The sequence below is a fragment of the Laetiporus sulphureus genome (genome assembly GCF_001632365.1).
Source record: "Laetiporus sulphureus 93-53 unplaced genomic scaffold LAESUscaffold_18, whole genome shotgun sequence".
Lineage (NCBI taxonomy): Eukaryota > Fungi > Basidiomycota > Agaricomycetes > Polyporales > Laetiporaceae > Laetiporus > Laetiporus sulphureus.
Window position 1 is genome coordinate 457,568 of NW_024468527.1, and position 22,690 is coordinate 480,257.

Below are 22,690 nucleotides of genomic sequence, written 5' to 3' on the forward strand. Positions count from 1 at the left end.
ATGGACGGCATGATGGGACACATCATCGAGGCGGCGGCTCATCAGGTCGAATGCTTACGTAAAATCACCCGATCCAGAGGAGCGGTACACGCCCGATCGCATCTCGGCCTGCTAGCCGCTTGCAATTGATGCAACATCATTGATGGAGGGCTAGCTCAACCTTGACATGCTCCTATGCCGGGTTCTATTCCCTCGCGCCCCTGCCGGCGCACAGACCATCCAAATGCCGCCCTCCTATCCACAACGTTTGCCTCCAACCTTCTGTGTCCATGCTAGCTCGCCTTCCTTCGCGTCGCTGCCCTCCCGCCGCCGCCCATCCATACAAATCGCATCGCGCCATGGCCTCGTGTGCAGCAGGCTTCGAGAACGCCCCTGAACAGCGCACACCAATCGACCTCGACATACATGGATCAATGCCACCATGGCTCAGCGGAGTCCTGTACCGCACTGGTCCGGGCACCACCCGCATTCCGACCACCGCAGACCCGTCTAAGACGGTCGATATCCAGCACTGGTTCGACGGGCTTGCCATGCACCATCGTTTCGAGATATATCCCGGTGGACAGCGCGTCTCGTACCGCTCGCACAAAGGTGCGGAAGATTTCGAGAAACGCATCGCCGACGCTGGCAGTTATCCCGGCTTCTCCTTCGGACAGAAGGGAGACCCTTGTCAGGGTATCTTCCGCAAGTTCTTCACCGTGTTTCGGACTCTGCGCGATATGAATGTACCCGCAATGCAAACGCCTTCTGGACAGAGCGTTTCGGTGACTCTTACTCCAGACATGCCTGGATGGAAGGTAGATCATCTGAACCTTCCGTCCCCGTCCTCCGGACCTCGGTACCTTGTAGCGAAGACAGACGCCGACATCCTCCAGCTGCTTGACCCTATTACGCTCGAGCCCCTTGTCGGTGCAACATACAAGGACTTGGACCCCAGACTTGACGGCCCCCTATCCGCTGCGCACTCATGCCGCGACCACGAAACGGGAGACTTCTACAATTATTCCTGCAAGATTGGTGGCCGTTTCCCGACCTACAAGATATTCAGGATCAGTGGGAAGGACGGTAAAGTGGACATTCTGGCGGAGGTCAAAGACGCGCCTCCGTCGTACATCCACTCATTCGCAATGACCGAGCGATTCGTCATACTTTGCGTCTGGCAAGCTCACATCACGCAGTGCGTTGACATCTTCTTCGTTGACTTTTCGTGTTTGATGGAGATGTTCGAATTTCTTATTAGATATGGGATGTCGCTTGTATTGAACAAGAACGTTGCAGAGTCCATAGACTACAACTGGAACCCGAAGGCAGACACTCTATTCTACGTTGTTGATCGCAACAATGGCGGACTTGTCGGCAAATACAAGGTATGCATTGTCCGGGCGCTGGTGCATTACGACGCCTCCTGACCGTTCACCGATCTCCAGACGCCTCCATTCTTCTGCTTCCATCACCTGAACGCCTTCGATGATCCTGACACCGGCGATATTGTCATTGACATGTCTGTCTACTCCGATAACAATGTCATCAACCTGCTTTATCTCGACAAGCTGCGGAATCTCAACATGGAGAACCACATGCTGATGGGCCGGGCCCGTCGTTTCCGCCTTCCCTCCCCTGCGCGTTCCTCTGCCGCTCTCCAGGTACAGGACGCCATCGTGGACTTAACACTCCCGCAGCCGCAGAGCATCGAGCTGCCCGTCGTTGCGCCTTCCGTGTACCACAAGCCGTACCGCTTCGCATATGGCATCAACAAGCTCGACCCGAAGCTGCATCACACCTTTGCGGATGGCATCATCAAGCTTGACATGGCCTCGTCTTCGGACGGCACTCCGGGCAGCGGGACCAAGGTGTGGCGCAAACCCGCACACACGCCCTCTGAGCCGATTTTCGTCCCGCGTCCGGGCGGGACGAGTGAAGACGACGGTGTGCTTCTGAGCGTCGTGCTCGACGAGGATGCCATGAGGAGCAGCATGGTCGTTCTGGATGCGAAGGAGATGACGGAGCTTGCTAGGGCTGAGATGAAGACCGTGTTCCCTATCGGTTTTCATGGAGTGTTTGCGGCGCAAAAGTTATGATAGCTGCGAAAGTATTCACGGTTCCTTCTGTCCGTGCTGGACATGCGCTGTCGGCTCACACAGGAATCGTCGCCTACACCTGCGTTGCATTGTATCAAGCATACATCTACGTTCTAGCGATCTCTACATTGTTTCGAGCCCTCGCCGCTGCTCTATGTTGCCGTCGTATCGGATCATGGTCATGCTGAAACTTCCCGCCAGTGTCAACTTGCGGGCTATCACTCCTGACGTTCGGCGCTCCGATGTCTATATGGAGTTTAGCGGAACGGAAATCCTCATCTGCTATAGAAGCTATCTCATCACATCACATCGACGTCAACAGAGGCATTGAAGGCTGCTACGGACTTCAGATGATCGTCCAGTCTGGAGCCTGCTAAAATCCGTACCATCCAGGTTTGCAATAGCCGCGCTAGTACCTCTTGCGAGGCTAGCCTGCACTGCACATGTCATTCTGCTACTCGCATATCAGTGTTTCAGGGCGGTAAGGCTGCGATCAACGACATTGACATGCAGCTGCGGGATGGTGTACCCGCCGGCTGGCCTATATATGCGGCATCTCGTGCCTACGTGCAATGATTGCCTCGATGTTAGCATGCTTGATTCCCCATTTGGGAGGTTAGGATCCGGACTAAATGGGCGCCGCGGCTTTGAAACATTTCCTCGGGGCGGTGTTTTTTTTACCGATGAAGGCCCCAAAGTCTCTTCACAAGTTCAAGCTATTATGCAAAGAGCAGCTCGTCTGCTATCCTGTGTCTCTTCGGACGTTCTGCAAGGCATATTCGGGTTGAGCAGAACTAATTCAAATTCTTAACGGTAGACGGTGGCCGCAAGGCACGTGACTAACACATCAATTGATGGCCCTAGAAACGCTTGACGTCCAGCGCCAACGTTGCTGCGGCCCGTCAAGGACCCTACCAGTACTTACTGCCGCCACAGCCGGCCTCGGCTATTCCTCTCTGATGTTACGGTGCCTAGTCTCAATGTTATCTTCCAGCGATGCAGCGGCCGCCTCATGCAATTGGTCTGATGTGGCACGTTCATGGTGAAATGCGGCTTTCACGGTTTACGCGAAATTGGCTCCTCCGCGTCACCGGGCGCAGCTTCGCTCGTGTACCGTTATTGGCTAAGATCATGTTCGGCCATCTTAACCTACATTGTTCATGCAGCACTAATCCCGTTCGGCGCAAGCGGACATCCGTCTTAACGCAGGCATGTGTACCGCAGTGCGAGCATCGGCGTGTCGGAAGTGGATTTTTGGGGCTCGGATCTAGTGTGCTAATGATATGGCAGTTGGACAGGGCGTGCGGTCTAGTTTTCTGCTGCCGCCTCAAGCCCATCAGTATCTTCCGCAACGTATTACAATTATGAGACGCTACTCTGACATGATCGTACCTCAGAATACATATGCATTGTCTCACCTTGGCACTCCATCGTTTGTCACCTGGCATCAAGGCAATTTCGCGCAAGATTGTTTGTTTCATGTCCGCGACAGGAGCTGATGCAGTGACCTCTAATCCGACCCAAGTAAGTTAGCGGAGGACCGGCTAAAACATATTGATAGTAATTACTTCAGGTTGCTTTCTGAAGAAACGTCTGACGACTGTGGTTCCCTGGTGTGCAGGCATCGCGTACGGAGCTCCTGGTGCTCTAAATTTGTTTCAAACACGCTGGTTGCTGCACCAGAACATGCGCAACGGACATCGCTTGTAGGTACTGTGTTTGACCTACATGCATTGTGACAATTCATGGAGTAATTTCAGGGACATCAAATCGAAACGCCCGTGCACTTGGCGAACACGGACAATCACAGCCGTCGGTTGCAAGTAGATCCGTGATGCTCTGCAATAGGCAACGTCGATGGTTTTCGAGTGACGTGATGTATCGGGTTGTGAAGTGCCCGGAACCGCGGAGTGCTGTGACGCATAGAATTGGCGAGTGAAAGAAGTCCGTTCTGCAACCACATTGTACGGTTAAGTACGTTTCACCAAACCGTGTTTGTGTATCCTCAGTATTCCTTTGTCAGTGTGAATGAAATCCATGCGGTCAAAACCAGAAAGCCCAGGACGATGGTACCGCCAAGGTACCCATAGATAGGGAACCAAATGAATGACCCTGGAAACTTATCCATCACGACGACAGCTCCTCACCGCATGGCATGCCGTGCATCGTCTTTCCATAAGCAGCATGGCTCTGGCGCCTCTGGTCATCTTAGGAACCTCGGATAACGGTTCAGAGATGAGAACCGACCAATCACTCGGTGTCATAGCCTGACAGCCCTGACAGAGATGGGACAGAGCAGATATCAATGTTGAGCATTTGCACTCTAGATCCTGTCACGAAGAGCGTTCACTAAGGGCATCGCCATCGCTCGCCCCTGGAAATAGCTCTCACCCCTTCTGGAGGACACCGATCGACCGGATTCAGGTCAGCGTCCTTCAGTCTGGTACAATTTAAGTGAAGGCAGACCGTAGTGACCTGCTAGGTTCTCTTTCTTTCCTGCATACTGCATAGGCAAGATGGCAGTGAGGCCGCCCAGCTACTCTAACCCTGATCCTCATGCGGTCGCCATTATCGGTACGTCTTACAGTCATTCTACGTACGCTCATTTTTGGGCTCACCGTGCGCGATCCGCAGGCCTCTCTATCTCTGCGCCTGGTGGTGAGGCGCGCGGACTTGATACCGAAGCATTCTATGAATTCCTCAAGAGTCGTGGCTCTGGCATTATAACCGTGCCTGCTGACCGCTGGAATGCCGAAGCCTACCATGGCACGGGCCCAGGCAGGATTTGCACCGTATGTTTTTGCCGTTCCATGCGCTGCAGGTCAGCCAAACTGACTCCTGGACTTCAGACCAAGGGTGGATTTATCCCCGAGTTCTCGACCGGCGATCTTCAAGAATTTGGCATCACTCCTGCGGAGGCTACTCAAGTTGCCGTCACCCAGCTTGTTTCGTAAGTGACAAGGCATTCATAATGAAATGCCCGAGCGCGCGTTAATGAGCAATCTTAGGCTTCATCAAGCGTTCAATGCCTTGCAACGCAGTGGTGTCGACTACCGCGGCACAAACACCGGCGTGTACGTTGGGTGTGGTACGTATCGTGCATAATATGAAATCAGAATCGTTCATATATCCTATTTACAGCTGGCGGAGGCGCGCCTTTCGAGATGGACATTACCCAAGCTGGAGGTAGGTTGCATTCTGGCTACGTTACCGCCTCGCGCTCATGCGCATACAGCCTACTATATGACGGGCACATCGCTCTCCATCACTGCAAACCGCATCAACTACGTGTTCGACCTTCTGGGACCGTCTCTCCCTGTGGATACCGCGTGCTCTTCAAGCTTGACTGCTATGCATCTGGCAATGCAGGCGATCAGGAACGGAGAGTGCGACCAAGCCGTTGTCGCTGGTCTCAACTACGTCATGACTCCTCTCGAGACATCATCCTTTAGCCAACTTGGCGTTCTCAGTCCGGATGGCATCTCCAAGTCTTTCGATGACGGTGCTAACGGTTACGCCCGCGGTGACGTCGGTATGTACTCAATTTACTGTGACACCAGCAATTATTCACACTGACTTTCGCAACGTTCACAGCCAGCGCGGTAGTGATCAAGCGGCACGACCTTGCTGTGAGGGATAGGGATCACATTTTTGCAGCTCTTGTCGGCTCGGCGTTAACCTCCTGCGGTTCCATAATGGGTTCACTCACGACGCCCAGCCCAGAAGCCCAAGCACAGGCTATCCGCAACGCATACCAAGATGCTGGCCTCAAGCCCTACCAAGCCGACTACGTTGAACTTCACGGAACTGGCACCGTCGTCGGAGACTCCCTCGAGGCCAACGCGGCCGGAGCTTTGTTCTCAGAAGGGAGGGGAGGACGTGAGATTGTGATTGGATCGGTCAAGAGCAATGTCGGCCATGGAGAGATGGGGTATGGGTCTTGTCCCTGCATACTCCTGATTGTCACTTGCTGACCATCGGTTTATCTCAGTGCTTATATGAGCTCCCTAGTCAAGGTCGTAATGATGCTCGATAAGAGGCAGATCCTACCGAACGGTTACTTCCAAAAGCCATCATCAAAGATCGATTTCGAGAAGTACAACCTGCGCGTGCCTGTCGAAGTGGAGGATCTGGTCGCTCACGATTTTGAACAAGGAATCATTGTGTCGATCTCTAGCTTCGGCTTCGGTGGTAGGTTGATTAACTCACACGTTGCTGGCTTCGAGTTCTCATTTGCTCCCAGGTTCGTGCGGTCACACTGTGCTACGCGAACACGAGCGATACCCTGAGCACCCCGATACTGAGACTCTCAAGGATGGGCCTTTCCTCTTTGCCATTGGTAAGCCAACTATAGATAACACTCGACACCATCTCATCTGTTGTTCTTCTCACAGGTGCACTTTCACCAAAGTCTGTACGAACGCTAGAGCAGCGCTACAGAGAGCAGTGTGCGCAACGAACTCCGCTTGCATTATGCACTCATCTCGGCAACCGTGCACGACAGATGCCATGGAGAAGCTATGCCATTGCCGACTCTCTGGAGAGCGCTACGTTCCCAGACCCGGTACTCGTAGGGAAACGCCCAAACCCCCTCGTGTTATGCTTCTCTGGCCAAGGGCCACAGCACTGGCAGCAAGGACGGGACCTCATGACCATGTATTCAGTCTTTCGCGAGAGTATCTATGCTTGTAATCGGGTTCACACAGCATACACTGGCAACTCGTTCTTGGAGGAGACTGGATTATTTATCGCAGATGCTCCAGTATCGTCTCCCCTTGCCAAGAGCTTAACTTGGCCAGCGAACGTCATCTCAGTCGCCATTACATTCTTCCAGATCGCCATGTTCGACCTTCTTACCTCTCTCGGTATCAAGCCAAACGCTATGCTGGGGCACTCTATCGGCGAAACCGCCGTTCTATATGCCTCTGGGGCCATGCCTCGTGAGGCAAGTGTTCATGGCTTATGAGATGCCAATAACGCTGACGTAGCGTTTGCGTTTAGATGGTCGTGGAGATTGCCATCGCTCGTGGACGTGCTCTTTCTATGGTCGACAACACTGGTGGCGGCATGGTCGCAATCTCTGGCTGCGACGCCGACGCTGTGCGTGACTATGTCGATGCCGCATCCTCTCTTGCCAATCTGAGCAAGGAGGAAGCAAGCAAGCTCTATATGGCTGCTTTTAATAGTCCTACGGACATCGGCGTTTCTGGATCAGAACTCCTTGTCGATCTTCTGACGAAGTACATCGAAACTTGGGTGGATGGAGTTGTCGCGCGCAAGTTGCGCGTGAGTACGGCAGTGCATTCGCCTTTCGTGGACCCCTGTGAAGATGTGTATCGCGCGGAGCTCGCCACGATCTTCTCTCGTTACACGGGACCATTCGTTCCTGTCATTTCCACCATGTCCACGGTTACTGCTGAATTCAAGACCGATGGTTATACCATTGACTACCTCTGGCGCAATCTAAGACAGCCTGTTCTGTTTTCGTCCGTTATTCCTCTACTCGTGAACAAATTCGGCGAGAATACCACATTCGTTGAGATCTCACCTCATCCAGTCCTCTCTCAAGTACGTCGGGTGTTTTTTTAAGCATATCAATCTTCTGCTGATCGCGTTCATGCAGTACATCAAGAAGATGGGAGCTTTCGATTCGTTGGCTACGGCCACACGTCCTCCATCGGCGCGGCACTTGAAGCCCGGAGCTAAACGTCCAAAAGAGAATCAGACCCTTCTACAGGCTATGGGGCAATTGCTGCTTTATGGCGTCAACTCGGTGAGTCAACCTCGTTCGAGACATTCAGCGTGAGGTCTGATAATAGTACTCAGATCAATTTCTCTATCCTCAATGGTTGCCCCTCGGACTCGTTCGAAGGTCCTGCTTATCCATTCAATATGAGATTCTACCCATTCGCTGCGCGAGAAGCGTCGTATCTTCGCCGTTTGCTCCCAGCCACTCGCCCTCTGAACTCTACTCGCCTCCGAGTCTGTCCTCAGCTGCCAGAACCATGGATGTCACATCATGTCATCGACCACTCTGTCAGTAGTTCCAGAACCAGAGTCTCGTAGAATGCTGATGAGTTCCATGTAGAACCTGATCCCTGCTGCCGCGTACATCGAGATGGCCCTCGAGTTCCCTGGCGTTACCCAGGTCTGGGATTGTCGCTTCGAAGCGGCTTGTATCTTGGAGGAGGGCGTTCCGCCGGTCACCTTAGAGGTGGCGAAGGATGGTATTAATTGGTGGGTGAAGTCTTCATCCTCTTTGCAGACTATGCAGGGAGACCTGGAATGGACTCGTGCCACACCTGAATTCGACACCGTCCATGCGCACGGAAAGCTTGGATATGGAGTGCCCGATCTGAGCATAGGAGGGTTCAAGAGAGTTGACGTCGCTGCAGTCCTTGCGCGATGTACTTCTACTCATCAGCATGAGGAGTTGTACGCGGAACTGGAAGGTATCGCTCAATTTGGGTCCGAGTGAGTGTCTGTTTCATCGGGTACCTCGTACAGAGGCCGTACTGAATACTTTTATAGATTCATGCGGGTACAGAGGGCGGCCATAAACGAGAACGAGGCCATTTGCTGGATCAAGGGTCACGCTGATGGATTAAATAAGACTGACTATGTCTTCCATCCGGCCTTGATGGATGCGGTCTTCCAGGTATGCATTCCTATCGGCACGGCTCTGCATGTTGGGTTACTTACCTGTTCGGTGAATACTTGCAGTCCGCGATAAGCTGGAATATGGTGAGTTTTGGAGTAGATTCCCATGAGTGAGGTCCCTAACACGAGTGGTTTTGCGAAAGCTGTATGACAAGATTAACGTCGGCGGCAAAGAGCGGTCCTTCTTGGTGAGTGAGTTATACCTATCGACTCTGGGAAGCGCTCATAAGGTTGCAGCTACCGCACTCCTTACGGAGAGCCTACCGCGTTGACGGCCGTACCGAACCTATTGTACTCCCGGAAGAGTTCAGAACGTATTCCGTTCTCCTTGACTGGTCAGCCCATCACTGGACGTTCGATGCCTACGTTCTAGATGAGGATGACTCTGTGATCATTGCTTTTGAAGGTAACCTGTTCATTCTCAATCGGGATGCCGGCGCTCCTGCTGATTGCAATCTGCAGGCCTTCACTTCACACTCGTTAGCCAAGATGATCAATGGCCTACGGAACGATACATGATGTACTGGCAACCGCGAGCTCTTCCCACCACAGAGCATGAGGGGATGCTGGTACTGGACAGAGCTGCTGATGATACTGATTCGGTGCATATACTGTGCCTTCTGGACCAATTGGCTCTGAAGTACACCCACGAAACCTTAAGGTGAAAGCTATAGCTGGATCTCATGACAATTGACATTGAAGTCAATACCATAGCACGTTGCCGGAAGACACCAAGCTGGCATCGTCAGATCGTGTGCGGTATCTCGCGTGGGCTAAAGGGCAGGTGCAGAAGGCTGTACTTGGCGCTGTTCCCGAGATCGGTCCAGCCCTCCGCGACAAATACGCCAGTCTTCTGGAGCTCACCGAGCGCGTTGGGAAAGGGCAGAAAGGTTCGCATTTTCAGGGACAGACTTTCGTATCAGCTACTCATTTCTGTCTCAGAAATTATGCAAGCCTCTACTGCAGCCGTTGAACTCTTGTTCCGCGACGACATCATGAGCAAGGTCTATGAGCACCCTCCTTTCGTCGGTTGCATATTCGATAAGACAGTGGAACAGTTCATTGAGCTTGTGAAGGAAGCTGTGTCGGCGGGCAAGCGCGTCGTGCGGATTCTGGAAGTCGGTGCTGGTACTGGAAGGTTCACCGCTCTGCTTGGTCAAGCCATGGTGGATGCGAAACTCGATCAACAGTGCTACGTCGATTATGTCAGCACGGACATATCGATTTCGCTTGCCCAGGAGTCGACTGCCAAATCGCCGTGGCTTACGATGACCCCGATGGCGTTTGACCTCAGCGTGCCTATCGAGCAACAGAATCTCGATCCTGCGAGCTTCGACATCGTCGTGGCTTTCGATGTCCTTCATGCCATTCCTAACATCCACGAGACACTGGTGCGGCTTCATGAGCTGCTCCTGCCCGGTGGCCATCTAGCAGTAATTGAACTCGATGGCAACTCTTTCGCTAACGGCGCCGTTGGTACCATATGTGGGTTCAGTTTCTCCTGTAGAGTGACCAATACTCTCGCTGACACTATGTACTTTAGGGATGGATTTCATCTTCGGCTCATTCGCTGAATGGATGGGCGTGCTGGATCAGCGCCCGGGAGCGACTCATTGCTCGCTGTCTCCAGCAGAATGGAAATCAGCTCTCCAAGCAGCTGGTTTCGCGGACACGCTTCTTGTGACGTCTTCTGGTCGCTCTGTTTCTCATATGGCATTTATCACGCAAGGCTCGCTTTCTCCGACTTCAACTTCCTCATCTCCCCTGCGTACTCCTTCTCCAGGTCCGACGACGCCATTGAACCCTGATGTGGTCCCGAATGTCGTGAAGGTTCTGAGCGGCTCGTCACCCGATCTCACCGACGTCCTCGGACGGAGCAGCATCGACGATATGTTTTCCAAGCAAGATGTCATCGAGATCTCTACACCAGCGCCTCCTATTGAAATCGTCTTGGGGCATGACCTCACTGTCGTTCGGCGCTTCACGGCGGGTGATGAAGTCTCTCTCGTTCAATTCCTCTCAGAATTGGATGCAACCAAACACTATGTGATTTGGCTATACACGGACATGGAGGAAAGCAACCTCAGCCTCATTGGAATTGCCCGATCCATTCGCCACGAGTTTAGTTTATGGAAGATCATGATGGCTTTGTTCCACCCGTCATGGGATGCCGTCCAGCAGGAGGACTTCGTGTACGGCAAGCTTGTGCCTTTGAAATGGATTGACGCGGAAGTCATGGTGGACGAGAGCGGAAACTTGCATGTTCCGCGCGTTGTCAGTGCTCCTTCTCCCCCTCACGTCGAGCCGCGCGAGGATAAGGCTCTGGCATTTGATGAGTCTCGAATCTGGCGAGTTTATCCTGAGCCGTTGGGTCCGGACGACGTCGAAGTAACAGTTGCATTTACGAGCCTCTCGCCAGCTTTCCCCGACTGTTCCGAGTTTTCTGGCAAAGTCAGCGCCGTTGGGTCTGGTGTACCTGTTGAGATGATTGGAAGAAGGTATGCATATACTTTGGTAGCCTTCTACACCACTCATTGATACATTTCATGAACAGGGTATTCGGTGTTGCGGCGAGTCGCCAAGGAAATGTGATCGTATGCAGCCGCTCGCAGGTAACAGAGGTCCCAGATGGTATGCATGCATCAACAGCTGCTGCAATTGCCGGCCGTCTATTTTTCGTGTCCTCAGTGGTCACTAAGGCACTCGCGTTTTGTGGTGTTCGGTCACCACGCATACTGTTGCACGCCGGTGTCTCCTCTCCCGCTGCCGTGGCGACCTACCTTTACCTCAAGGCGCGGGGCCTCGATGTCTTTGTCACAGTAACGGAACCCAGTACGTTCCCAGTTTCCCCAAGCTCCTCCCCAGCCGTGCCCATCTTCTCTACCACTCCACTCGATATCTGGTCTTTCCGAGTACGCGAATGGGCGAAGAAAGGCGTCGACGTCACGTTCAATTTCGACGGCGACCCAAGTGTAGCCAAGGAGACTCTCAGCCTCCTATCACGGAGAGGCACCCTCGTGCAAATCGGTGGAGAATTACCACACCGCATCCAGCGCGGTCACCAACTCGTCCTGGTCGACTACCCAACATTGCTTGACGAAGAAGACATTGCAGAGTCTGCACTAGAATCCATTCAGCCCCCTGTCCGCTCCCTTATCGCACCATCGGTGCATATTTTCGAGCTGAGTCAACTCGCAGTTGCTCAAGCAAAAATCCGGTCTCAGTCCACCATTGATACTGCTGTATTGGTGGATTTGCAAGATCTCAATCCGAAACTTCCCATCTTGCGTGGTGGCATCATCAAGGGCACGGCCGCTTTTGATCCTCGAGCTTCATATGTCGTGATCGGCGGCGTCGGCGGTCTTGGAGCCAATATCGCGCGTTGTCTTGTAGAGAATGGAGCTAGACATGTTATTTTAACATCACGTTCTGGCGAGAATGTGAGTATAGCATATCATTGTACCTTTGCTCAGCTGATCTCGTATTATCAAGACTTTCAAGGCCGGCCGCCTTATCCGCGAGAAGAAAATTATCACATACCTGCGAAATATCCCTGGCGTGGTGATAGACATCCTCGCAGTAGATTGTCTCGATGTGGAGAAGACCAAGGCTGTCTTCGCCAACTCGTCTCGTAGGATCGCTGGGGTTTTCTATGTCGCCGTCCGCCTTAATGATCAGCTTTTCACCAATCTCACCACGGAGGAGGACTGGAAGACTGGTATGGCCGTTTATCGTGTCAGCGAGCTTCGTGACTGATATTGTTCGCTCTCAAGTGTACGACGTAAAGGTGAAGGGCTTGAAGGTGCTGCTTGAGGCCGTCAATCCCAGTACTCTCGACTTCCTCGTCTTGACCAGTTCCATGGCCACAGTCAGCGGTTCTCCAGGTATTCATTGTTATTACTACTATCATGCATCGCGGAGACCCAATGTGGCTCACAGGTCAGGCGAATTATGCGGCAGCACAGACGGAGATGGAAGAAATTGGTGCTCACCTTCCCAATACCGTTTCAATCACAGTTCCACCGATCGTACGCGGCTTATTCATACTTTATTCTGCTTTTATTCACATATGTACGGCAGACGGATGGTGGTGTATTTGTGCGAAGTATGCCTCCTGGCAATGCCCGAAATGCCGCCCTTGACAAGGTGAGTTCTTTTCTGCCAGTGTCTTTGTCGAATGCCATCTAAGTCTATGGACAGTATAAAGCCCTGGGAATGTCTGGAATGCTTGTTGCAGAGCATTGTGTCGACGCAATCTGGACGTTGAACACCAGCGCAGCCAATGCAGTGTACATTCCCTCGATGAATTGGAAGAAGGTCGTGGAGAGTATGCCCTCGTAGGATTATAAAGTTATTACCACGCTGACAAGTTTTGATAGTTGGTATTCCTGAGTATCATCTTGCATCGTTGCGTCACCTCTTGGTGAAGGAGAACGCAGATGTTTCTGTTGCTAATGCATCGAACGAGCAAACGATCCGTGCAGCTTGTGCCATGGTTCTCTCTTTGAACACTGAAGACGTTGAAGAGAACATTCCTCTTTCAAGCTACGGCCTTGACTCGTTGACCTCCGTCCGTCTCAGTGGCATCCTTAAACAGTACTTCGATGTTACTGTTACTCAACTTCAGCTGCTCAGCTCATACATGACTGGTCAGTATTAAGCTTCTCTGCAGCGTATCCTGAACTAAAATTATATGACAGTGGAGAAGTTGCAGGCGATGCAAGAGGAACAACGCCTCGCATCTGCATCGGAGGCACAAAATGCCGGAGCTTCAGATGCTAAGTTTGACGCCACCGGCCAATCTAATCTCGAAAATGATATGGACAAGACCATCGTGCGCCTCAACAACGTGAATGAAGGACGACCTTTCTTCATCCTGCATGGTGCTGGTGGTGGCGTCCTGGTGCTGCAGAAAGTTGCCCAGAAGGTGAACTGCCCTGTGTACGGTGTACAAGATACGCCCGAAGCTCCGATTACGGGTACCCTTGATCGCCTTTCTCGCTTCTACCTTTCTAAGATTCAGGAGAAGCAACCGCATGGACCGTACCGTATTGGCGGTTTCTCATTCGGTAAGCAGGCGATCGATTGTATACCATCATCGTCACTCAGATCTGTTGCAGGAACCTGTCTTGCGGTCCGAATTGCGCAGATGCTACTCGATGAGGGCGAAGAGACTGAGCTGCTAGTCTTGCTGGACGGGACTCCGACGCTTTTCCACAGGCCTAATTTCCAGGTCTACACCAAGGATAGGATTGCCCAGGGTACGCTGCGTGAAGACGTATGTGATCTTCCTTACTGTATTTGTTCGCCCTTGACCAATGTGCCTCTTTCATCAACAGATCATGGAGGTCATTGCCGACATGTCCCAAAGTGGCTCTCTGGACGGTGCAAACGAGATTACGTACCAATTCTCGGATCACTTCAGCAAGGTGTCCTCAGGCGGGTCCGGTCCTAAATGGGTTGCACGCTTCTGCAGGGCCTACGTCGCTCATGGTATGTCGCGTGCTGCTAATGCACAGCGCGTATGGCTGACATGAATTGAAGTGCTTATGGGTGTCCGTGCAAGCATGGATGTGAACAAGCGCGAGGCAGACGGTTCGCTGTTCACCGAGGTCTGGCCGTCCAAACGGACAGTGCTCGTTCGCGCCGAGCAAGGTGTCTCCGCCCAGTCGTACGCGGAAGGCGCGTCGAAACTGTTAGACCTCGAGATCTGGACGTCGGATGTCGAGCTACACGAGTTGCCTGGCACTCACTTCGGTATCCTCAATCCCGACTCTGGGTTGGCTGAGATCCTGAACGGCATTGTGGCATGAGAAATCCGGGGAGGAAGCGGTGACCGTATCGAGGATGCCAGCTTATATTTATCAGTATCGTGTGTTGCCGTGTCTATCATCATATTGTCGAGCGTTTGACCGTTTGCATACTATACCTTCTCCGTTGTTGGTGTTAGAATGTTGTCTGCTTAAACCGGAATTGAATATCGTGTGTTTTGCATGCAAGTTGCTGAGAGAATAGAGCTGAGTAGAGATACATTATCCCTCTGAGCTACACCGTGCCAACACAAAGGAACGTTCGTGCATCCATTACTGATGATTAATGTATTCTTAAAACCGGTCCATTACAATATTCAGTAATGTGCGATAATGATCCTCATCAAGCCATTGTGAGCAATCACCGTCTCTCACAACGCTTTGCAATCGCTCTGGATCATAGAGAAAGATCATGAGCCTCGGTGCCAGTCGCCCACCCGCACGAGGCCGTGGCCTGCGAGAGTGGAGGACAGCGTCGAACCCTGATGCCTCTTGGGCAAAATGGGGATCGACGGGTCGCGGCTGTGGCGGTGTTTGTCGCGAGGCCCTCCGGTATTTAGTTGCTCGGAGGTTCAGCGGCTACGCTCATCGCGCCATTCCTCTTCCCAGACCTGTAGAAATTCAGTAAGAAGAGCAACATGTGCTTTGTTGACCTCATCTCGAAGAACCGCCCCCGTTCTCCGACTTTCACACCTCGACAGCTGGTGAGATCAAATTTCTGCAGTGTCGTACAAGCGTCGATTATCGGAAACAAGCCTGCACCTGTAAACATTTCCGGTTCGATCGCATGCTCTGCGTGGGAGAGTATTGAACACACTCACTCGTGAAGCGCAGTTTCTCTGGAACTCGTTTTATGCATCGCGACACAGGTAGAAATCACGACAGCATTTGATAACTCGACTTCACAAGTCGAACCTCAAGCGTAGGGCTCTTCAGCGAGCCTATCGATCACGCTCACGCTAATGAACAGATGTCGGGCACGAGGAATACCACAGAGATTGTCCTCTACCTGGTTGGAACAGAACTGGTGTCCGAACTCATGGACGTGGGCAGGACGATGACAATCTCAGATACAGATCTGCAACGAGGATCGGGAATAGATCTTAGATCAAAGTCAGATCACAACCGCGACAAACAATTCCTTAAGTACCATCCGCATAAACCGATATACTCATCACGCATTGCTGCTTGCACCATAGTTCAGCATATATATACTCTCTCACATTAGCGCCCAAAAGGTTATTGTCATCAAAGTTATCGCGTCTCTGCGTTCCGCGAAAGCAGTCATTGCGAGCTTCTCAGATAGATACACAATGGGACAGCATGCCTGCTCGCCGGTCCTACCTCCCCCTATACCCCAAACAAGACCGCATAATTCTATCTACATATGCAATGAAGGGAAAAGGTCCAATTATCACAGCGCGCTAATATAGCCCCGCCCATGATGGATATTTCGCCACACCGTATAACCAGCACCACGAACTCGGATCACAACTTAGCTCTTAGCCTTCCCTCCATCCTTGCTACTAGATTCAGCGTCATCACTTGTAGGTAGCTGATGAACATAAGGCTTGCCATCCCAAAGCACGTCACGTCCTCCTATTGCCCTCGGAAGAGCATTCGGATTCTGCGGCCATGCGTTGGGATCAGGAGGCGGTCGTTTCTTTTTGGAGTACCATATGCATCGGATGCGCGCGTCATTTGGATCCCATGTGCCCGGCTGTCCCAGCAGCACAGGAGGCCATGGTTCTACGAGCAAAATAGTCAGCGCGTGCCGCAATCTCTGTGGCAAGGCGAACACTTACGCTTTGGCATCATCGGCTGATTAAGAGGCGCACTGGCCTTCGCGGGTGCCTGCGGAGCGTTGGCCTTGTCGTTCGAACTCGACTGCATGGTGGTGCAGTAGTTGTATGAGAGGTACGATCGATATAACAAGTGGATGGGAAAATGCGTAAACTGTTGACCGAAAGATGTTCCGAGAAGACTGTTCTTATACTTGTCTAGAACAATAACATTGCACGTTTCAGATCAGCAATCATATCATAGAGCAACAATCGCATGCAGTGCATCAAGCGTGCAAGCGTAGCTGAAATGCCTCTATTATGCGCTATGTTGAGGAAATCTAGAAAGCGCAATAAGCACAATAAGTCATAGTTTCGCTTATAGATAATCACCGCCGACAATGATCGTGGCGTGGCCACAGAATGCAGCAGCTTTTCCAAACAATAAATGACCACCTAAGATCACAATACGAGCGACTACATAGGAACGCACTACGAAACGGATCTAGGAAACCGCTTGCTCACTTGCTCACTATACTCAAATGTCCAGGTCCTCGTCCGGGTCATCGTCGTCAATATCGTCTGCGGAATCTGGGTCGTACAGGATGGCGGCAGGTGCAGCGCTCGTTCGCGCCTGCTTGCCTATGGTGGCTGTCGTATCAGCGGGATGGTCCTACAATCGGATCAAAATTGAGGAGATAATTACCTTCGTGTGCATATGGCAACGGAACCTGTGCACGAGACTGTTGTTGTTCTATAGTGAGGTTGAGATTGAAAGAGAGATTCTTAGTAGGATCTGGACCACTCTTCAGCATCAACAAGTCAGAACTCTGCATGAAGGCGCTGATGGCGACGAGCGACAACACACCTCTTCAACCACCTTCCGTGTCCACAAGCCTTTGAGGCTCTCCAATTGGCTCAGCTCACACGGAGATCCGCATGCAGGGATCCCAGACCAGCCCTCCAAGACTCGTTCCACACCTCGTCTCCTCCCCGGTCCATCCGCGCCGCGAACGAGCACTTCCACCACGAACTCCCTCCCGCCGGAGCCCTCGCCACCTGGGCCGAACACGAGCTTCTCCGACTCGTAGTGTCGCTCTGCAATTGGGAGGAATACGCTCCAGAATTTCTCGGGCGGTGAGAGAGGCGGCGGCATCGTCAGATACGCTGTGGCGAGATGCAAGATCAACGCGGTGGGATGTGCTATGATGTGGAGGAGTATCGGAGAGAGCCTGGTATGCATGAGAGCGGGTATGATGCGGGAGGGGGCGACAACATGGAGGACGAGACGAGATGGACCTGTGCAGCGGGTTGAGTATGGCTTGCAAGAGATCATTACAATGCACTTACTCGGTCTTGCACGAATCGCGGAGAGAAGCTCTGATAGGAAACGTTCCGTCCTTGCCAACGAGCCCAGATCAGAGAGAAGCGTGTCGACTGAGTCGATCACGGCGGTCAACGGTCCTGGCGGTGCTGCCCACGCCGTCAGCTTCATCCTTGCTTCGCACGTCTTAACACACACCATCGCGCACGGTCCTCAACATCTCCTCCTTTACATCGAGTGCGTCCTCGGCATATCCTGGGACATTGTGCGTCCAGTCAAACACACGGACATTTTCCGGCGTGTCTTTCACGAAGGCGGAGGGCGCGTACAGGAGACAAAAGAGCAAGATTGACCCGGCGATGGGATTACTGTCAGCCTGGCGAACAACGTACTGCACGACAGGCAGACATGACTGAGCTGTGGACGATTGTACGAGTAGAAGGGGCTGCTGACCCCGGGACGAGCTCGTGAGAGTGGACAAGAGAAGAGGCGCCATTTTGGCCACTCAGTGCCGCTCGCTCACAAATGCACGATGAGGTTCTCAAGGGTCAGCAAGGCTCCCTTGGCCTCCTCCCACCGCTGCCTCCGTGCTGTTTTCTAGCGACGCGCAATAGAGATGGCTGCTCTGTCCTTCGTGAGCGCTGAGCAAATCATCCGTTCCGTCATCTTGAATCTATTGAACCTTAACACGATCGCAGGTCCCGTTCCCCGTCGATCACTCGATGGAGGCGCTGCCGGTATCCTCTCGCATACGGACCATCTACCCGGAAGACTACTATCCCAATGGCAGCGTTGCACGCTGAACATCAAGCGCATATGTGTGTTGATGCCTCACGTTAGGTGGATATGTGCAGCTGCCTTACGGTCGAACACGGTACTACTTGCTCGGACCTGAAGATGGAACAAAGGTGAATGATGCCCGACGAGCATTATTGCTTTCTATCTGTGCTTATATGCTCCCACAAGGTGGCCCTCGTCCACGGTCTCGCGACGCCCAGCGTCACCTACTCCCGCTTGGGGCCTTATCTGGCCTCAAAAGGCTACAGAGTGTTGCTATACGGTTGTTGCGCAAGCTATCCTTGTCAAGCTGGTCCCACGAGCTCATGCGGCGCGCCATAGACTTGTATGGCAGAGGATACAGCGAGGCGCCCAAGACGCCCTATACCACGAATATCTTCGTCGTCCAGCTCGCTTTGCTCATGCAGTACTTGCGATGGGAAAGCGCGCACATCATCGGATTCTCCATGGTAGGAGGCTCTCTGCTCTCACGAAGCTGCGGCTCAACGACGATCCATTGCCAATGTAGGGTGGCGGAATCACAGCCGCGTTCACTGCGACCCTCCCTCATCTTGTTTCCGGAAATATCGTCTTGATCGCTTCTGCCGGTGTACATAATGTGAATGAATAGTTTTCATCCGTTTGGGTCTCCTTGCTCACGTTCGACTATCCAGAGAGACGATGAACCGCCACAGGACAAGGCGAGTCGCAATATATAGCTTGCTCGTGGCCGCCAAGCACTAAGTTTTGCTCCAGCCAGCCGTGATTCCAATCAGCCAGTATGCAGAGGTTGGTGTTCATCACGTCTTAACGCTGCTGCTATTGCATTGTCTGAATGTTGCATATACAGCTCATCAATCTCCATAAGGAGTTGCTCCCTGGCTATTCCAACGCCGTGTCTTCTTGTCTCCGTGAAGGACCCATTCACGAACTCCTGTGGGCATTTGACAAGCTGGGCAATACACGCGTTGTTTCTGGAGAGCAAGTTCAGGTGCTTCTCATACATGTGTGCACCCTTCGCTTTAATTCCACGGTCCGTGACGCTGAAATGCCATCCTCCAGGGCACGGACGATCCGTTGGTTCGCTACGCGGATTCCATCGAAATTCAGAAGCGTATCCCAACCGCTCAGTTGGTCAGCATTAGCGGTGGAGGACACGATGTGCCCGTCCGAGAGGAGCATTGGCTGCAAGTTGCGGAGAGTACTGAGAAGTTCTTCCGTGCGTAAGGTCACGAGAAAGATGACACCAAGGTGCATTATCACCTGCAATGAGAATTGCATGTAATAGTAGTCCGAATGGAATATATTGATTAGTCGACTAAATGCGTGCGTCAATAAACGCTATTCAGACAAGCCGCAGGTGCCTTGGACAGTACACGAGTAGTATGTGTAGCCTATTCCTGTGGAACTCGCCAGTGCTCCCTACTCAGTACTCGAACCGTATTCTGCCATCTCAGAATGCCCACTTTCTCCGTCTTCCGCTCGAGTTCAAAGCCTTGTTGTCGTAGTGCATCTCCTACATATGGCTTCAACGGAGAGTCAACAGCAGATATAGTCTTGACTTTTTGACTTGAGCTGAATACGTGTTTGACAGCATGCGCGAGCAAGTCGTGCTGCATGCCCGCTCGTCTATACTGCTCTTCGACATAGAAATGACGGATAGCGGCGGTCTCTGATGTACCCTTTTTCAAGTCTATCTTCTGGTTTTTCTGCCTAGAGGAGGCCAATTCCGAGAGGGTTTTGTTGGAAGTAGAGTCGGGGGAGGCGTCCACGGCGATGAGGCCTACGAAGTTGTCCCCATATTCGAGCAGCCAGAACCCGGATGATGGGGAACGCAAATAGTACGAAGCGATGTCAGCTACGTCTGGTCTGTGCAGGATGTCTTGCGTCTGATCCTCAAACGTTGAGCGATTGAACCTGTACAAATGGTCACCCATTCAGTCAAATCGATGCCGACCAGGAGTTCAGAGACTCACCAGTCACATAGGAACATCAATGGCACGGCAATGCATGCAAACGCCGGTATGGGTCTGACCCAACCTAACGAACCACGCTCGGCATCGGGCCACCAGCCCATGACCTGAACAAACGTGGCAGACAGGCCGACCCATAGGGCAAGGATCAATGGATGGAAGTACGCTGCAAGTGCGCGTAAGACAGGGCGATCATGAAAATGTGTTGTATTCACGCACCTTGTCGATTCGCGACCGCAAGTGCATCCATGTTGGCTTTACCGATCATGAAATGGACGAGCTTCTCGTCCGAGGGCTGGAAAGGACGTATCCTCGCCACCGGCATCGCCATCCTCGCTGCAGATGTCGACGGAGTGAGACCGTCTGGAAAAGAGCCAGGTTGATGAGCGGACAGCCCATATGGGGGATTGCAATTTGAGTGCCGTTGGTGGAGGGCGGACGCACGTTCGTGCACTGGGCGCTCGTTTGGCTTTGAGATGGAGATCTGTGCTGATCGACGGTCCATAGCCCGTCTCTCAGCGAGCTCGCTTTACTCCTCGACGTCCTCCCACCCACCCAACTGCTGCGATGCTCATCAAGAAGACGTACTACGACGTTCCTTCCAAGGTCGACCCCAAGGGCGGCAATATCAGGATCTTCGTGATCTCGCCCAACGTACCGGCATATCCTCATGCCAAGTTTCCAGGTAGCTCGACCGGTCGATTTCATTCTTGGGACGCGGATGCGCTAATGCTGTCCTAGGGGTTGTATGCTTCAGGTTCGTATGCGCGTCATGACAAGTCGTCGCGCGTAATGGAGCAGCCGTCGTGTTTCAGTGAGATCTACCAAGTGACTGGACCTGTAGAGCGGTTCGCAGGCCAGATTGCAAGCCAGGGATACGTCGTTGGTGAGTACATTCATTCCATGTGATGACTACTGTCTCACGAACGCATGCTCATCTATACAGCCTGCCCGTCTAGCTTTCATGAGTTCGAGGGCCCTGAGCCGATTCCCTATGATACCGAGGGTTGGCCTTGATTGCTCGTTCCTTCGTCCTGTTTCCTCATCATGAGATTTGCCAGGAACGGATAGAGGCAACAAATACAAGGTGTGGCTCGTAGTATTTCAACGTGCATCGATCTCCACTGACGTGCGTCCAGGTCGAGAAGGAGCTGGCTGCATATGACGAGGTACGGCGGCCTGTTCGGCCCAGCATTGCTGCGCTGCTCCGAATATGCTGGACATCTCTCTTGCAATCCCTCGCTGTAGGATGCTACCGTCTCAATCGACCTTCTATGCTCTCTGCCCAACTGCACTGGACGGATAGCAGGTTGGGAATCGTCTTTTTTTGCGGATGATAGACATTAATGTCCGCCTTCCCCAGCTACCGGCATGTGCCTCGGAGGTCATCTCGTGCGTCTTGCGCACTCGTACCCAAAACCTTCACTATAACCTTTGTTTAGGCCTTTCGAGTGCGCTCCTCGTTCACTTTCACACCTCGTCTCCCGCTGATCCTCCCGCTTCTCACGCAGGCCGCCTTCGATCCCCGCGTGCTCTCTGCCGTCTGCTTCTTCGCCACCGACATTCACGGTGCAACGCTCGGAAAGGGCGAGAACGACGATTCGCTCGTGCGCGTGCGCAACGGCGAACTGACCGGAAAGGGCGAGCTTGTAGTACGTCATCGCGCCTTCCCCTTCCCCATGCTACTAGGCCTCACGACTGAATCTGACCTGGACTCAGATGATATTTGGCAAGCAGGTGCGCATTGCATTCCATCCTGATGGCTAAAGCGATACTGAAGCTCTGTTCTCTGCAGGACACACACGTTCCGCGCGTTGGACGAGATCTCATTAGAAAGACTCTCGAAGATGCCGACGTAACTACGTCGGTACGTCCCACTCTGATATCCGTACCAAGGTACTAACTCACCATCGTCCATCTGCCTAGTTCCTCGAGGTGCAAGCTCAGCATGCATTCATTCGTGACGAGTCCTCCAAGGATCGATGGGATGCTGCGCTCACAAGGAACCTGTTCGGCTTTATGACGGAAGTCTTTGAGCGGACGGTGGGGAGGGATCTTGGCCCAAAAGTGGACAGTAGGGCTGTCATCGAACACGTCTGCTAGATATTCCATTGTGATCTCTTATGTTGTTGTCCACAATGTACCATGCCGTCGAGCTCGTCTCATGTTCTCACGTTGAATCAGGTCAATTTTCCTCCAAAGAGCGCATCAAATATTCTATCGATACAAACGATGTTACTTCTCATTCGCGATAACATCGCAGGGCAAAGCATTACGGAACATTCAA

General features: G+C 52.6%; 8 protein-coding genes across 8 annotated transcripts; 5 read left to right on the plus strand and 3 right to left on the minus strand.

Moving 5' to 3' along the window:
- Positions 1-338: 338 nt before the first annotated feature.
- LAESUDRAFT_652533 (carotenoid oxygenase) lies at positions 339-2,078 on the plus strand (the record flags this gene model as incomplete). The annotated part of the gene is made up of 3 exons (XM_040904369.1): positions 339-1,177; positions 1,241-1,367; positions 1,428-2,078. The coding sequence occupies 3 exons, from the start codon at positions 339-341 to the stop codon at positions 2,076-2,078; spliced, it is 1,617 nt and encodes a 538-aa protein (XP_040764658.1).
- Positions 2,079-3,002: 924 nt separating this feature from the next.
- Positions 3,003-3,706, plus strand: LAESUDRAFT_143088 (uncharacterized protein). The gene is made up of 2 exons (XM_040901329.1): positions 3,003-3,602; positions 3,652-3,706. The coding sequence occupies exon 1, from the start codon at positions 3,075-3,077 to the stop codon at positions 3,444-3,446; it is 372 nt and encodes a 123-aa protein (XP_040764659.1). The 5' UTR covers positions 3,003-3,074; the 3' UTR covers positions 3,447-3,602; positions 3,652-3,706.
- An 820-nt stretch (positions 3,707-4,526) lies between these two features.
- LAESUDRAFT_725671 (polyketide synthase) lies at positions 4,527-14,698 on the plus strand. Its single transcript, XM_040908861.1, has 33 exons — positions 4,527-4,652; positions 4,713-4,870; positions 4,928-5,028; positions 5,087-5,166; positions 5,220-5,264; positions 5,314-5,610; positions 5,673-6,009; positions 6,070-6,269; positions 6,322-6,417; positions 6,473-7,023; positions 7,080-7,646; positions 7,702-7,851; positions 7,905-8,114; positions 8,167-8,552; positions 8,610-8,736; positions 8,802-8,822; positions 8,882-8,926; positions 8,976-9,144; positions 9,201-9,399; positions 9,453-9,628; positions 9,681-10,223; positions 10,282-11,236; positions 11,293-12,178; positions 12,231-12,456; positions 12,512-12,622; positions 12,678-12,766; positions 12,819-12,884; positions 12,939-13,065; positions 13,118-13,387; positions 13,439-13,807; positions 13,859-14,016; positions 14,078-14,231; positions 14,283-14,698. Exons 1-33 carry the CDS (start codon positions 4,595-4,597, stop codon positions 14,549-14,551), a joined length of 8,196 nt encoding a protein of 2,731 aa, XP_040764660.1. The 5' UTR covers positions 4,527-4,594; the 3' UTR covers positions 14,552-14,698.
- Positions 14,699-16,009: 1,311 nt separating this feature from the next.
- LAESUDRAFT_143358 (uncharacterized protein) lies at positions 16,010-16,638 on the minus strand. The gene is made up of 2 exons (XM_040901330.1): positions 16,354-16,638; positions 16,010-16,297 (listed from the first exon to the last, which is right to left on the minus strand). The coding sequence occupies exons 1-2, from the start codon at positions 16,439-16,441 to the stop codon at positions 16,044-16,046; spliced, it is 342 nt and encodes a 113-aa protein (XP_040764661.1). The 5' UTR covers positions 16,442-16,638; the 3' UTR covers positions 16,010-16,043.
- Positions 16,639-16,867: 229 nt separating this feature from the next.
- Positions 16,868-18,149, minus strand: LAESUDRAFT_759086 (uncharacterized protein; the record flags this gene model as incomplete). The annotated part of the gene is made up of 5 exons (XM_040912542.1): positions 16,868-16,971; positions 17,036-17,135; positions 17,198-17,628; positions 17,680-17,802; positions 17,852-18,149. The coding sequence occupies 5 exons, from the start codon at positions 18,147-18,149 to the stop codon at positions 16,868-16,870; spliced, it is 1,056 nt and encodes a 351-aa protein (XP_040764662.1).
- Positions 18,150-18,179: 30 nt separating this feature from the next.
- LAESUDRAFT_725674 (alpha/beta-hydrolase) lies at positions 18,180-19,749 on the plus strand. The gene is made up of 10 exons (XM_040908862.1): positions 18,180-18,287; positions 18,352-18,439; positions 18,494-18,561; positions 18,620-18,713; positions 18,773-18,900; positions 18,960-19,049; positions 19,105-19,131; positions 19,187-19,219; positions 19,281-19,436; positions 19,493-19,749. The coding sequence occupies exons 1-10, from the start codon at positions 18,270-18,272 to the stop codon at positions 19,655-19,657; spliced, it is 867 nt and encodes a 288-aa protein (XP_040764663.1). The 5' UTR covers positions 18,180-18,269; the 3' UTR covers positions 19,658-19,749.
- LAESUDRAFT_749833 (uncharacterized protein) lies at positions 19,720-20,837 on the minus strand. Its single transcript, XM_040911578.1, has 3 exons — positions 20,623-20,837; positions 20,407-20,569; positions 19,720-20,347 (listed from the first exon to the last, which is right to left on the minus strand). The coding sequence occupies exons 1-3, from the start codon at positions 20,732-20,734 to the stop codon at positions 19,825-19,827; spliced, it is 798 nt and encodes a 265-aa protein (XP_040764664.1). The 5' UTR covers positions 20,735-20,837; the 3' UTR covers positions 19,720-19,824.
- Positions 20,838-20,902: 65 nt separating this feature from the next.
- Positions 20,903-22,645, plus strand: LAESUDRAFT_725676 (dienelactone hydrolase). The gene is made up of 13 exons (XM_040908863.1): positions 20,903-21,088; positions 21,145-21,160; positions 21,219-21,289; positions 21,350-21,409; positions 21,465-21,490; positions 21,543-21,572; positions 21,652-21,712; positions 21,767-21,795; positions 21,846-21,854; positions 21,915-22,055; positions 22,123-22,140; positions 22,199-22,270; positions 22,330-22,645. Exons 1-13 carry the CDS (start codon positions 20,971-20,973, stop codon positions 22,504-22,506), a joined length of 828 nt encoding a protein of 275 aa, XP_040764665.1. The 5' UTR covers positions 20,903-20,970; the 3' UTR covers positions 22,507-22,645.
- Positions 22,646-22,690: the final 45 nt, after the last annotated feature.

What these genes read in the sequence shown, in the direction of transcription:
- LAESUDRAFT_725671 (XM_040908861.1), top strand. Translation starts at nt 4,595, where the DNA reads ATGGCAGTGAGGCCGCCCAGCTACTCTAACCCTGATCCTCATGCGGTC. An exon ending in CCGCGATAAGCTGGAATATG is followed by an intron (nt 8,823 to 8,881) that starts GTGAGTTTTGGA and finishes GTTTTGCGAAAG; the next exon opens with CTGTATGACAAGATTAACGT. An exon ending in TACACCCACGAAACCTTAAG is followed by an intron (nt 9,400 to 9,452) that starts GTGAAAGCTATA and finishes TCAATACCATAG; the next exon opens with CACGTTGCCGGAAGACACCA.
- LAESUDRAFT_749833 (XM_040911578.1), bottom strand. Translation starts at nt 20,734, where the DNA reads ATGGCGATGCCGGTGGCGAGGATACGTCCTTTCCAGCCCTCGGACGAG. An exon ending in TGCGGTCGCGAATCGACAAG is followed by an intron (nt 20,570 to 20,622) that starts GTGCGTGAATAC and finishes GCGCACTTGCAG; the next exon opens with CGTACTTCCATCCATTGATC. An exon ending in TTGATGTTCCTATGTGACTG is followed by an intron (nt 20,348 to 20,406) that starts GTGAGTCTCTGA and finishes CCATTTGTACAG; the next exon opens with GTTCAATCGCTCAACGTTTG.
- LAESUDRAFT_725676 (XM_040908863.1), top strand. Translation starts at nt 20,971, where the DNA reads ATGCTCATCAAGAAGACGTACTACGACGTTCCTTCCAAGGTCGACCCC. An exon ending in ATAGAGGCAACAAATACAAG is followed by an intron (nt 21,491 to 21,542) that starts GTGTGGCTCGTA and finishes ACGTGCGTCCAG; the next exon opens with GTCGAGAAGGAGCTGGCTGC. An exon ending in CTGCACTGGACGGATAGCAG is followed by an intron (nt 21,713 to 21,766) that starts GTTGGGAATCGT and finishes CGCCTTCCCCAG; the next exon opens with CTACCGGCATGTGCCTCGGA.
- LAESUDRAFT_143088 (XM_040901329.1), top strand. Translation starts at nt 3,075, where the DNA reads ATGCAGCGGCCGCCTCATGCAATTGGTCTGATGTGGCACGTTCATGGT.
- LAESUDRAFT_143358 (XM_040901330.1), bottom strand. Translation starts at nt 16,441, where the DNA reads ATGCAGTCGAGTTCGAACGACAAGGCCAACGCTCCGCAGGCACCCGCG. An exon ending in TCAGCCGATGATGCCAAAGC is followed by an intron (nt 16,298 to 16,353) that starts GTAAGTGTTCGC and finishes TTTTGCTCGTAG; the next exon opens with AACCATGGCCTCCTGTGCTG.
- LAESUDRAFT_725674 (XM_040908862.1), top strand. An exon ending in GACCTGAAGATGGAACAAAG is followed by an intron (nt 18,562 to 18,619) that starts GTGAATGATGCC and finishes TGCTCCCACAAG; the next exon opens with GTGGCCCTCGTCCACGGTCT. An exon ending in TTCAGGTGCTTCTCATACAT is followed by an intron (nt 19,437 to 19,492) that starts GTGTGCACCCTT and finishes GCCATCCTCCAG; the next exon opens with GGCACGGACGATCCGTTGGT.